The sequence below is a fragment of the Carex rostrata genome, chromosome 18, assembly GCF_964058835.1.
Source record: "Carex rostrata chromosome 18, lpCarRost1.2, whole genome shotgun sequence".
NCBI lineage: Eukaryota > Viridiplantae > Streptophyta > Magnoliopsida > Poales > Cyperaceae > Carex > Carex rostrata.
In genome coordinates, this window is record NC_135935.1 from 6,372,903 (window position 1) to 6,387,405 (window position 14,503).

The 14,503-nt window shown below is 32.2% G+C and overlaps 1 protein-coding gene across 5 annotated transcripts; it reads left to right on the top strand.

The window, feature by feature from the left end:
• The first annotated feature begins 7,739 nt into the window (after positions 1-7,739).
• FIE (Transducin/WD40 repeat-like superfamily protein) lies at positions 7,740-13,411 on the top strand. Of its 5 annotated transcripts, none has more exons than XM_078319854.1 (14): positions 7,740-8,048; positions 8,512-8,577; positions 9,005-9,127; positions 9,561-9,641; positions 9,915-10,007; positions 10,095-10,170; positions 10,540-10,619; positions 10,719-10,790; positions 10,892-10,951; positions 11,029-11,125; positions 11,715-11,778; positions 12,235-12,294; positions 12,594-12,688; positions 12,971-13,411. In XM_078319854.1, exons 1-13 carry the CDS (start codon positions 7,821-7,823, stop codon positions 12,649-12,651), a joined length of 1,158 nt encoding a protein of 385 aa, XP_078175980.1. In that variant the 5' UTR covers positions 7,740-7,820; the 3' UTR covers positions 12,652-12,688; positions 12,971-13,411. The 5 variants fall into 5 exon arrangements, 4 of the variants coding, with proteins under 4 accessions (XP_078175980.1, XP_078175982.1, XP_078175979.1 ...); XR_013516069.1 differs by having other exon boundaries at positions 7,770-8,084; positions 10,892-10,946; XM_078319853.1 differs by having other exon boundaries at positions 7,770-8,084.
• Positions 13,412-14,503: the final 1,092 nt, after the last annotated feature.

Sequence of the window (14,503 nt, forward strand, 5' to 3'; positions counted from 1 at the left end):
GTTTTAGATCGTTTGTATGCAACTTTTAGTGCAATATGAAATTATTTGATAAATTAAACCATCCATATATATTATTGTTCACACTATTTGGCTTTAATTGATGGGTTAAGAAGAATGCCAATTCAAGCAATTAAAATTGAATGATTCAAACTTGAGAGATTTAATATGTTTTTATTAAGGAAAAAAATGTATTTTTGATAAATTACCGTTGTAGTATTGTAAGAACGAGGAAACCAAATCTTGCCAATAAGGTCTATATGTTTATCTATTCATGATCTGAACGGTTATAATTAAAATATAAGTATATATAGATTTGGAAAAACATAAACTACATTTTGGTAAATGGTAAACATCTGTAAGTGATCTAATATTCACAAAATTAGGTTAATAATTTAAACAATTAAATAAATAAAAAATAAAATTTACCAAAAAAATAACCTCAAAATTTGCCTCCGAAATCACCTTTTATCTTCCTCTTTCTCTTCCTTTTTTTTCTCTTATGTTGGATTTGAGTGAGTTGTGAGTGGGATGAGAGAGAAACATGACAAATATAACATGTTTCAAAGAAAAAGAAAAACCCTTGGCCGCTGAGAAATTTAGCAGCCCAATTCTTTTTCGATTGTCGAGTTTTTGGGCGGCCTAGGTATTTTTTAAATTTGTCAAAATACATGGGCATTTCTGTTATTTTTAATTTAATATTGGATATTAATAAAAATTTCGGCTTAGGTCGTTGGAGCATAATTTCATATATAAAGAGGACAATCAAATTTGGATAAGAAAAAATGGAAAGCAAATGAAAAGTTATCTTTCCCAAATTAGAAATTGTAGCATTTCTAACTAATAAAAAGAGGAAGCTGATAACAGTACCCGCACTACAATACTTGCACTATACCTGCAGAGGGATCACCGAAAATTAAATGTTAAAAAATAACTTTTTGTGGGGATCGCAAAAAATCCACAATTCAAAATCTTTTTTCTTAAAGTATTAATATCTATGCACGGAAGTATTTATACCTATGTACGGAAGTATTTATAGCTATGAGGTGAATAATTATTTATTGTGCGTGTACTGTAGCGCGAAGATAATAGCTAGTACCCGCACTGTACCCACGGGGGACCACCAAAAAGTAAATGGAGAAAAATAACTTCCTGTAGGGACTGCAAAATCTCCACAATTTTAATTTTTTTTCCATATTATTAATATCTACATAATATTTTCTTTCAAATGAGATCGATGATGACGTACTTTCAGACTCGTCGTCGCGCAAACATTTATACCTCGCTGTACAAGTATTTATACCTATACTTAAAAGTATTTTTTATATATGACACTGAAAAATATTAATATCTAAATATTGAAAGAATTTATACTTATATATTAAAGTATTTATATGCATAAGGTCATATATTTTTGTTAGGATTATACTTAATTGTTCACCTCATCTGAAAACCTCGCCGATCGAAATTTTAATTTTAAATTAAGTGGGTTACCTCATCTGACAACGTACACATGTAACAGCTATGTAGGATTTGATACTCGGAGAGAGAGATCTTAGAGATAATATAATTGACAATGATTTCATTCATGGATTTATAGAAGCATTTGCCATATATATATGAGTAAGGCTTGGGTGCTATGGATAGCATAGAGAGCTACGGTGCTACGGCTCAATATTTGAGTTTTCAAAATTCTAATGGTCGATCCGAACCGTTCATCTTGTTCTCCATATTAATATGTGTTTGGAGACCAAATTTTACATTTTTTGAAAATTTTTTACTATTTTTTTTAGCTAGGTAGAAAATCACTTGATCTAAAAAATTCTGCACCATTCAGATATTTGATTTTCTACCAGCTAAACAAATAGTAAAAAATTTCCAAAAAATGTAAAATTTGGTCTCCAAACACATATTAATATGGAGAACAAGATGAACGGTTTGGATCGACCGTTAGAATTTTGAAAACTCAAATATTGAGCCGTAGCACCGCAGCCCTCTATGCTATCCATAGCACCCAAGCCTTACTCTATATATATATATATATATATCACCCCCTATTTATAAGAGAGGAACGCATGAACACATGTCCAACACGTCCACGCAATTACATTATAATGCATGAACACTGGTTATCTCGATCGTCTGACAACGTAATGTATGGCCATATCTCTCTAACTAGGTATGAAAGGTCGAAGGGTGTTACAAATTATATATTTTTTTATATTGCCATCAAAATAAAGCAGAGGGGAATGTGAGTGTTATTTGAGCTTTAATTTGGAAGGGCATGTGAGAGAGGAATGTGTGTTACGGTTTTATACTAAAGAAATTGGGTTTCACAATTAATGACATATCATTATTTTACTAAATAGAAAAAAAAAATATAGTGAGCATTAAATGTAGTAATAACTATTTGTGTAGGGGTGTCAATGGTATCTTTTTAGCTATATCGTATTTGATAAGGAGGATATGGGTAAGATTTTTTTTCATTAACCAAATGAGTAAGTGTATGGGTAATGAGTATTTCATACCTGTTGCCGTATAGGATAATTATAGAATCTAAATATTTATTAAATTTAATTTCCAACACACCTATATATATATATATATATATATATAGAGTACGGCTAACGCGCTTCCTCTAGCATATGGGTCGAAATGCTTCCGGTGGAAATTTGAAATTTCAAAATCCAAAAAGTCGATCTGAACCGTTCATCTTCTTCTCCATATTAATATCTGCTTGGAGACCAAATTTTACATTTTTCTGAAATATTTTACTATTTATTAAGTCATTTTGAAAATCGCTGATCCAACGGTACCTTCTGATTTTTACTGTTTGGTAAGCCACCGTTGGATCAGCGATTTTCAAAGTGGCTTAATAAATAGTAAAAAATTTCAGAAAAATGTAAAATTTGGTCTCCAAGCAGATATTAATATGGAGAAGAAGATGAACGGTTCAGATCGATTTTTTGGATTTTGAAATTTCAAATTTCCACCGGAAGCATTTCGACCCATATGCTAGAGGAAGCGCGTTAGCCGTACTCTATATATATATATATATATATATATATATATATATATATATAGAGAGAGAGAGAGAGAGAGAGAGAGATGGGCTATGGTGCATTGCAATGCATGGAGGGGTTTGTGCATTGGACCATAAATCTAAAATTCAAAATTCAAATGGCCAATCCAAACTGTTCATCTTGTTCTCCATATTAATATGTACTTGGATACCAAATTTTACATTTTTCTGAATTTTTTTACTATTTATTAAGTATTTTACAAAATTGTTGATCCAACGGTGGCTGCTGATTTTACTGTTTTGTTAAGCCACCGTTGGATCAACAATTTTGTAAAATACTTAATAAATAGTAAAAAAAATCAGAAAAATGTAAAATTTGGTCTCCAAGCACATATTAATATGGAGAACAAGATGAACGGTTTGGATCAGCCATTTGGATTTTAAATTTTAGATTTATGGTCCAATGCACAAATCCCTCCATGCATTGCAATGCACCATAGCCCATCTCTCTCTCTCTCTCTCTCTCTCTCTATATATATATATATATTTGTGTTTTTTAAATTTCTTTCTTTATAAAAAACAATTTAGTTGGAATTGATTGCACATTTATTTTTATTTTTGATTAAAAATGCAATTACATATGTGTGAAATGAATGATTTTTTGATGTTTAATTTGTAAAATATAATAAAACTAATTATTATATTAGTATTATCCATTATTTACTTGCTACCGTTTCATTACCCGATAATATTAACGGGTAAATGCAGAGTAAAGTAAGGTTAATTTTTAATTAATGAGTATGGGTAGGGTATGAGTAAAATCAATTTTAATAAGTATGGATATGGAAATGCCTCCACCCGACCCGTACTGTAACCATTGACACCCCTATATTTGTGGAATATGAATCTATTTAACTATTTATATCAAAATAATGTTTAAAATTTTAATATAAATAAGAAACAACATAATAAATAAAGTTTTTAAAGAGAGTAATTCTAAAAAAAAGTTACATTCATATTCTATAGGGGAATTTCATGTATACCCCTAAAAAATCAAAATTACATATTCATCCCTCTAAACTCCAAAATTACGTATTTCCCCGCTAAACTTCCAAAACTCACAATTTTACCCATTTTAATGTCTTTTATATTAAAAATTATTTTAAATTTATAAAATACCCATTTTACCCTTTACTAAAAGCATAAAAAAATTGTAGCTTGTATAAGAAAATTGTCGATCTTATATTTGATCAATTTTTGAGGGCAAAATGGAAATTTTATAAAGGGTAAAGGGTATAATGGTTAGCTAGTTTTGGGGGGCAAAATAGATGTTTTATAAAGTGTAAAGGGTATATGGATATCTTATAAGACCAACATTTTTGTTAAACAAGCTACAAATTTTGTATGCTTTTAATAAAGGATAAATAGGTATTTTATAAATTTAATATGAGTTATAATATAAAAGACAAAAAAATGGGTAAATTTATAAGTTTTGAAACTTTAGAGGGGGGAATACGTAATTTCAAAGTTTAGAGGGATAAATACGTAATTTTGAGATTTTTGAGGGGTATACATGAAATTCTCCCTTATATTGGTAAGTTTTTATTTTTTATTTTTTTTGCACAAAGTAAAAACAATCTTACAATTCTTGGACGCGGTAAACATTGTATCTCTCAGTATAATTTCATTTTTATGCATAAATAATTATTTTGTAATTTATTTCTTGAGAAAAAGTTGGATGTCAAACCATCTAATTGTTTAATATTCATAAGGAATTTTCTCATTTGAATTTTACAACATGCGACCTCCCACGCAAAGAACATTATCTTTGCCACCATATCAAGACTGGTTCTCATTATTTAATCATTATTGATCTAATATAAAAATAAATTCAAATTAGTTCCTTGTATAAAAATAACATTTATCTATGTCAATATATATAATGTGACACATCCCTCATAAAAAAAACAAGATGAATTATTTCATGGTAGAATTGTGGAATTTAAAATTATTTCTATTCTTATATTAGATATGTAGATGTTATCATAATCCGTCTACGACTATGATTAAAAGATGAAATTTCAAATTAAATATCAGTTCTCTAATTAAATATAGCTTGTCTTTTTTTATTTAATGTATCTTTTTGATATTTTTCTACGTGTAGAAGTCTAAATTAATTTATACATATATTTGCCCACACGTACTACACATGATATGGTTGATATGGTTAGAATTAGAATTGAATTGACTTAGATTGACAGTGATGTAATGAAAAAGCTATTAATGTCTTACTTTTTTGTTCTCCTTCAATTTTTCCTTTTATTTTCCTCATCCTTCAATACATATAATCCCATCAAATAAGGAATATTACATTATATATATATATATATATATAGGGTCTGTCTAAATTGCTGCTGGCAGCAGTTCTGCCCAGGTGCTGCCGGGGCTATTTTTAGCCGTGTGATATCCAAACAACAAATCCAAACCATTAGATGTTTAATCTATATTATAATATACTTGGAGACCAAATTTTACATTTTTTGGAATTTTTTTACTATTTATTAAGCTGGTTTGAAAACCGCTGATTTCAGTAATTTTCTGCAGCATTGAAATCAGCAGTTTTCAAACCAGCTTAATAAATAGTAAAAAAATTTCAAAAAATGTAAAATTTGGTCTCCAAGTAGATTATAATATAGATTAAACATCTAACGGTTTGAATTTGTTGTTTGCACATCACACGGCTAAAAATAGCCCCGACAGCACCTGGGTAGAACTGCTACCAGCAGCAATTTAGCCACAGCCTATATATATATATAATAAAAAAATATTTGACTATAATATTATATTATTACAAACTTTCTAACGAAAGAGAATAAAAAAATACAAGACGTGGAGAGAGCAACAGTGAAAAAGCGCTACGGGTCGGATTGACACGTAGCCAAGAAGATAGAAGAGGTGTAAGCGCGAGAGAAAATTCTATCGTCAACCATACAATCCATATCAGACGGTACAGACAGTGAGTGTTACTGTAGCTGATACTGTTCATATACAGTACCGGGGTTCCAAAATTATATATCTACATATAGATATGTGACTACAATAGTATATTACTTTAAAGAATGATCCAACTAATTAGATGCATATCCACTTCTACTATTCTGTTAACCTGACAGGTGATATGAATTCGTGTGGACTTGTTTCATTCTTTGTCAAGTATAATCACAATGTAGCAAGTTTTTTTTTCATTAATTGAGTTAACTTGTTACAAAATTATACAAAAGATTTACTAAGTAGTTTAATTCACTGAGATGGGCTACGGTGAGTTGCGAAGTAAAACGCGTTTCTATTTCACGCCGTATTTTTATTTTTATTTCAGCGACTTTCAAAATTGCTTAATAAATAGTAAACAAATTCCAAAAAAATGTAAAATTTGGTCTCCAAGTACATTTCAATATGGAGAACAAGATGAACGGTTCGGATCGACGTTTTGAACTTTAAAATCGCAAAATATGAGCGTGAAGTAAAATAGTCGTTTTACTTCGCAACTCACCGTAGCCCATCTCAAATTCACTACATATATGAGTGTTTTATTAAAAAAGTAACTTTTTTTGTTCTCTTATAATATGTTCAAGTAACTAGTATTATATAATAGTCCCTTAAAGTATAATTCATTTAAGTTTTCAATTTGTACCAAATTCTAGAAATTAATTTGGTAAGAATTGAAAACTTTTATATTAATAAAATTGATATTAGAAAAATAACAAACAAATTTCGAGATTTCAGAAGTTCAAATCCTTTCTTATCAATCTATTATTTTTTTCTTACCAACAAGCAACAGCATTTTACCGTCTCAAAATGAAACTCCATGACATGAACTTTTCTCCCCCGTCTTTATTAGTTTTGAGACGTAATAACAATAACAATCTCTATATATAGTTTTTTTTTATATTATTTCTATTAGAGGAAATAAGTAGAGACGACAATTTTTTGTTTTTTTTTTAAACTTGACAACGACTGTAAAAAATGAGGGACAACAAGTTTGAGTCCTGTCTTTCCTCTCCTCATTTTTAAATGGGCGAGTATCTACTGTTAATTAAATAGGCATTGCACTATTTGAGTTAATTTCAGGACTATCTGATCGATTAAAATCCGGATCAATTCGATTTTGATCTAAATCGAAATCGAACGATTTTGATCTTAACGCAAAATTTGAGCTAACTCGGAGGATACGAATTCCTGAATTCACATCCCCTCAGGTTACTTGTCTGAGTAGAATTGAATCGGACGGTTTGAAATTGAAATTTTTAACTTGGCAGGAATCTCAAAGCACAAATAATACTGCTCCCTACCGACATCCCGAGCACTCACTGGCTGAAATTAAATCTGGACCGTCCATTTCAATTATGTTGAGTCAGGTACCTTGAGGATACGGATCCCGAATTCCTTCTACTCAGGCTTAAATATGACTTGTAAATCGGCAACAGACAGACCAGATTAGATCAGACGGTCCTGATTGGATATTACGGTGATGTTACGTAGGCATGGAAAGTACTAGAAAATGTTATTTGAAAAGAAGGCTGAGATCGAATGTTATTGTCGCGCAGGCCCAGTAACCCATAAAATTAGAAAATATCTTTTATGAATGGGCCCTTTTTTAAATGGGCCTTAGTTGAATCATGATCTATTCCACTAATTCAACGGATCCACTGGCACTCTTAACAAAGAATGACTTGACGACAGGAGAGGGAGGAGTGAGGGTTTGTACAGAAAATAGAGAGAGAGAGAGAGTGAGGGTTTCTCTATGAGACCAGCAATGGCGGGTGGTAGTACAAGTAACAACAACAACAGTAGTAAGGTGGGGGTTATGCTGGGGTCTGAAGCTGCTGTAGGTTCACTTACGGCAACTAAGAAGCGGGAATACCGAGTTACCAACAAGTTGCATGAAGGAAAGAGGCCTCTCTACGCTATCTCCTTCAATTTCTTAGATGCCAACTATTATGATGTTTTTGCCTCAGCTGGAGGCAATCGGGTGTGCATTTTTCATTTATCATTGCATTTTCATCTCGTTAATTCTAGAGAAAGAAACCAATTCCAGACCAGATATGAGGTATCTGTTAGTGGATATCTTCTGAATCTAATGAATTTTTCTCTTATGGTTCTTTGGCGTCTTACATCCGCTGCCTACAATTCTGGTATTTGCACTTGTACTGGTACACAGTTTCTTAACATCATGAACCAATGTAGCTTATTGCCACTCTTAAAAAATAGTAATAAGTTAGTAATTATATGTTTACTTCATCCGGAGGTAATAGATTACACATCTTAATTTCAACCTTTGAATCCGTGCTTGATCGTGCTGTGTGCTCCTAAAGAACATTTCAGTTTCTGTGAAACTGTTTTGATCCTAATATCCACCATAAAATGAACTTTAGAATCTATTAGTTTACGACTCCCCCCCAGGTGTAAAATTTTTCTCTTTGCTTTGTGCACAGATCACCATTTATCGATGCCTTGAAGGAGGTCTAGTTGCTGCATTGCAAGCATATGTGGATGAGGATGTAAGGTCTTTGATGTTCTTGTGAAAGAGATTTCTTAAAGTGCTTTTATGATTTCATAACATCTTCAATTTTTAGAATTCCATTCCTTAAGGACAAATATAATAGAAGGTAAAATAGGGGGAAGAATATTTTTCTGTCTCTTTCCACATTAATATGTTTAAATAATAAAATAAAACATGGCTGGTGAGGTTTCCCTGCTGAATTTGCCCATAAAATATTGTCTGTCTAGCAAACACCAGAAATGCCGAAAACTGACATTAGGTTTACTGCCTGCTTTTCTAAGATTTAAGCTAAGTATAGTTTTTAAATTACTTTTAAAGCAAAAGAATTTAAGTTTTACCCTGGTAGGTATGAAAGGAAATGCTCTAGATTAATTTCTTTTAAGCTACCAGCTGTTTTTCAATTTTCTCTTTTTTTATGTTCCCAGAAAGAAGAGTCGTACTATACTTTAAGTTGGGCATGTGATCTAGATGGTTCCCCCTTGTTAGTTGCTGGGGGTAGTAATGGAATTATACGTGTCATCAACTGTGGTACTGAGAAGATACATAAGGTTTTGTAAAATTTGCATTTTCTCCCTCTTGTGCTACTAATTCGATAAAATAATGATTAGAAGTATGAAAAGGAAATGAGGGTCTTGTGCTGATTCGTACCAATCTCCATTTATACCATACCTTACTAGCCTATTTTTGGTAAGAAGAATCTTCTAGTTGTTAGTAGTAGGAATATTACTATGTGGGACAACTTTGGTCATTTTTGCAATCCATCTATATTTTTCCTACCAACCCTAAAAGACCATGTGAAAGGTGTTTGTACCAGTCGCATCCTGGCAAGTACCTTTGTCTAGTCACCTGCATCAACTGCTAATACAACCATAAAGACAAAAAGAGGAAAAAAAAAATGTTCATGGTACATCGTGCCAATCTTTATTAGTTTTATGTACAATATAAATGTGTTGGTGATAATTTGGAATTGAAAATTTTCAGAGCTTTGTGGGCCACGGTGATTCAGTAAATGAGATCAGAACACAGACATTAAAACCTTCCCTTGTTGTATCAGCAAGCAAGGTGCTCAACAAATCCCTGTTATGTTTTTACATTGTGGAATTGTGTATGCCACTAAAAAGAGAACAATGTCTCATAGACCTCATTGTAGCATGGATCCCCTAAACATCTTTGCTTTCTTCAAAAAGAGCATCTGAACTACCCTTCTTCCTCCTTGTGTAGTCAAAAGCAATCATTAGGGCCAGTGTACTCTGGGGCTCTGGGCATCTTTTGAAGAAAACATCCTGACGTGATTTTTTTTTATTATTTATTGTTGTGCTGTTTGTTTTGGTGTAGGATGAGTCAGTTAGGGTATGGAATGTGCACACTGGTATTTGCATTTTAGTTTTTTCAGGAGCTGGCGGTCATAGAAATGAAGTTTTAAGTGTTGTAAGTTTTCTTTACTTATTATTTATCCTCATTTATATGTTTGATGATTTACTTTCTTTTAAAAGCAAACAATACCCAATGATGTAGGATTTCCATCCGTCTGATATCTACAGAATTGCAAGTTGTGGTATGGATGGCACCATCAAAATATGGTCGATGAAAGGTGACATTTAATGCTGTGCTGGTAATGCACATGACTGGTAGTAAACAGGCAGTACAGTACCAGTACCGGTGGATCTCAGTCCATAATTTCAATATACCTGATTGAGTCCGAGAAATGCTAACAATGGTTCGTTTGCACATTAATTGCATGAGGCATTTATGAAACATATATCAGTTATTACATTGCATATATACATACATTCATTAGAACAAGTACTAAGTTATGTGCGAGCCCATTCGTCCATCCAGCACAAAAAGATGTTCATCATTGTTTGGTGAGATAATTATCATAATAATTTATATGTTCATATGCAATAACTATAAATTATTATGTTCACATTGTTTATTATTGTTATTTTTAAATATGCAGAGTTTTGGCCATACGTGGAGAAATCGTTTACATGGACTGACCTTCCTTCCAAATTTCCCACCAAATATGTGCAATTCCCTGTAATAACCAACTTTAACCTCTCTCTTTCCATTACTGATTAGACCCCCTTTGTTTGCAATGGTCAATATGTTGTCATAACAGATAGGCTATAAACTTAGGTATTGACTGCTTCAGTTCATTCTAATTATGTCGATTGCACTAGATGGCTGGGCGACTTTGTGTTATCCAAGGTCACTATATTCTTTCTAGTTTTGAAATCAAGAAATATTTCTTTAATTTTCTGTATATATAAGTTTGCAGATGCATGTATCAATTTGATTTATGATTGTAGAGTGTGGATAATGAGACAGTTTTGTGGGAGCCCAAAACCAAAGAACAAAGCCCTGGTGAGGTCAGATATTGATTTGTGCTACTTTGTCTTTTTCTTTCTCTCCATGGCTTTCTTGTAATATATATAAATCCATGCAGGGTTCTTGGGATATTCTTCATAAGTATCCTGTACCAGATTGTGACATTTGGTTCATCAAGTTTTCTTGTGATTTTCATTATACTTCAATAGCTATAGGTAGATATCACATTATTTTGTTTCTTTATTTTTCTTTTATTTGTAAAGGTTTTGATTAAAATTCAGTATGCTATTATTTATTTGGCAATGATTGTGACCAGCACTACCTCCTTTTTGTCTGGAAAATATTTATCCAATCACATATTCTTCTCATCTGATGCTGTTGTACCGTTGAACAAAATGTCCCTTTCGGAATAGTGTAGTTTCCTGGTAATTTAATAGCCATGCTGAGATTATATCTGGATGAAAATAGATATATTTGTCAGTTTTATGTGCAAATAGAAAAGAAAAGTGTTTATTGGAATAATATCCGCAAAAACCGGAAAAAAAGAAAAGAAAAATTGGGTAGCGAATTACTGAAGATAAAATATTTATCTTGTATAAACTCAATGTTGGTGAGAATACTTCAAACAACAAAAGTTAGAGAAATGATGTAACAAAGGCTAATAATTTGATTGCTGTTTTGTAGTTGTCCTAGCTGGCCTCAGCATGCACCAATATAATGAAATGCTTTATGCAATTTTTCATTGTTTAGTTATTTTATTTATTGTTATCAATGAATAGTAATTTATATACCTGATTTGACCAGGGAATCGTGATGGAAAAGTCTTTGTATGGGATCTTCAGTCCAGTCCACCTGTCCTGATTGCTAGGTGAAATTTGCAATAGTTTATTATCCCTTTGTATATGTTTCAGTTTGAGCAAAGGATTTATATTGTTGGCTGAAAATTAGCCTCTTGCCATTACCTGTCAAGTCAGTGGTATGGTAAAAATAGTAGATTTTGCTGGTGCAGTTTTAATAGCACCTTCAAACTAAATTGATTACACCTTAATTAAATCTTGATTGCATTTACACTTAGTTTAAGCAAGTTTGCACTGGATCCTTAATTTTTAATTAGTCTACCTTAATTAGTACCAAACTACCAATTATGCAAAGTAATCAGGAACAAGACAAAACGGCACTTAAACTATACTGAAATCTAAGATAGAAAAAATATGTTAAAGCAGAATAGCATTATTGAGGTGTTATGTGAAACACACTTTCGTCTGTTAGATATGCTCAATCATGAACATTCTTTTTGTTAAACAGTGTTTTTTATTTGTTTCAGATTGACCCATGCGCAATGCAAGGGGGCAATAAGGCAAACAGCCATGTCTTTTGATGGAAGGTATTGTTGACCAGTACCAAACCAGTAAACTGGTTTACATCAGTTATCAGTTAACGGTGCAGTAGTTCAGTTTGAAATAAGTGCTTCATCAGTTGGCCTCGAATAATACCCCCCCCCCCCCCCCCCCCCGCCCTGTTTGTGAAAATAGAAAATAAATAAAGTTTTGTACTGAAGAAACTGAGCAAAATTTTCTATTATATTAAATAAAAAGAAAAAAAAAATTAGCCAAACAAAGTGTAAATGATTGTTTTGTATGATTTTGGCAAATATTTTCTAATTTGAATTTGTTGTTGTTACAGTACAATACTTAGTTGCTGTGAGGATGGATCCATCTGGCGCTGGGATTCAATATCATAATTCAGTGCACTTTGCTGCTCTGCTCCTTTTAACCAAGGTAAAATATTGCAATAGTTGCCTTTTTGTTTTTTGGGTCAAGTTCCTTCTCACTCCTGCAAAAATTACTTTTAAGTTTATGTTTTGTATTTCTGGCAAACACCAAAACTCAAAAAAAAATATTACTAGCTGTTTGATGTACTTGGTACATCTGTTTGATATCTCAGATTCTAAGAACTATTTTTCAGTAAAACAGGTGGGCTTGCTCCCACTTTTATCGGAAAAAAATGAAAGATTACGGAAGTAATTTGACATTGAGAACTAATTCACTTGTTTCATACAGGTTTGTAGAATATTTGAGGCTTTCCAGTGATACCAAATCCTTCTGAAACAAACTAAACCTGCTCATTATGTTCGTAAACCATGCTTCTAAATTGTGTTGTCTGTTTCTCTCTCTTGCTGGGAAATTTGGGTAGCTCAGAGAATAGGTTTTAAAGAAGAAAAGATTACTTATCTATAAGAAAGGAAGGATCACAGGAATGTATAATACTTTTATTAGTACTTTGGGGCAATTTCAGAAGTTCTTGTAATTCATATTTTTTATTTTATCTGTAGTAGTTGTAGAACCTATTTGACTGTATAATTGCAAATTGTTGTGTTTTGTTTACAGTGTACTCATCAAACTTTCTTCCTTAAATATGGTACCAGTCTGTACCAGTGATCATGAAAGATTACCAGGTTGGTGAGGGTCTATGAATATATAGTGATGTTAGACTGCATAAAATGCCCCTCTATATTGATTGATTAATATAATTTTCGAAGTTGTAACTCATCTTGGTTACGTAAATAGTGTATTTTTCTTAGGAAAAATCTATTATCATATGATAAATATGCAAGCAATTTGGATGTTATAATTTTATATTTTTCTCCAGAATTTAAATATTTTTAAATCAAACTATAGAGGAGCTTAATTGCAAGTTTTTTGTTTAGCCTAATTAGGCGTTGCTTGGTTCACATAAATAATCCGAGAAACAATAGTTGGTTGGTTCACATAAATAGCACGTCATCACGAAAATTTCTTCCACAAACGGTAAGAATCGACTGCACAGGTGCTAGATGATTCACTTGTTATAAATAGTAATTTACTTGGTGCGTTTTTCATGCTGTTTTGATTGTGTGTTAAGACTCTTAAGAGGAAAAGTTTGAAACAACCGCGTCTTGGGCTTTTATGCAAATTGAAATTACAAAATCTTAGTTGACTGGAGTTCTTCAGTTTGTTCGAAATGGAGAGGCACATATCATTGAAGTGGGATTGTAGTATCGAAATCTATCGATGCGCTATGTTTATGCGCGGCACGTTTGGTTTCTCCGCTCAACGGGTGTTTTGAAAAATACTATTTTCAAAACAATGATCTTTTCTACACCAACACCGTGTCATTAAATGTTTAAATACAGATAACATGGTAGTCATTTCCTAGTACATCCATTGGTGGCCTTGGTAGCTACCTTCAAATCCCAACAACTTTCTAAATAATTAAACAAGGGAATTGATGAATATAATAAGTACAAAATCACTTCAAAATTGGTTCATGCAAATGTACATGATAACATGAATTATATTGTTTCTTTTTTCCTTCTCCAACGAGGGGTTGCTATATGCTAGTTTCTTTTCCAAAAGTGTTAAGAAATATACAACAGTTCACGATAGACTACTAAGTGTTATTCTAAAAATGAATCCAGGCAGAAGTTCACAAAGAAATTTTCAAGAAAACCTTGAATTAATTAAATCCATGTAATGGAGGTAACCTGTCCCTTGATCAGAATCCAAAAGCCCCTTCACCTCCATTAACTCCGACCCCACTTTCACTTACCATTC

Excerpts from the sequence above, each read along its gene's own strand:
- FIE (XM_078319853.1), top strand. The coding sequence starts at position 7,821 with ATGAGACCAGCAATGGCGGGTGGTAGTACAAGTAACAACAACAACAGT. Across the intron at positions 8,578-9,004 it reads AAGCATATGTGGATGAGGAT|AAAGAAGAGTCGTACTATAC; the intron begins GTAAGGTCTTTG and ends TTATGTTCCCAG. Across the intron at positions 9,128-9,560 it reads GTACTGAGAAGATACATAAG|AGCTTTGTGGGCCACGGTGA; the intron begins GTTTTGTAAAAT and ends GAAAATTTTCAG.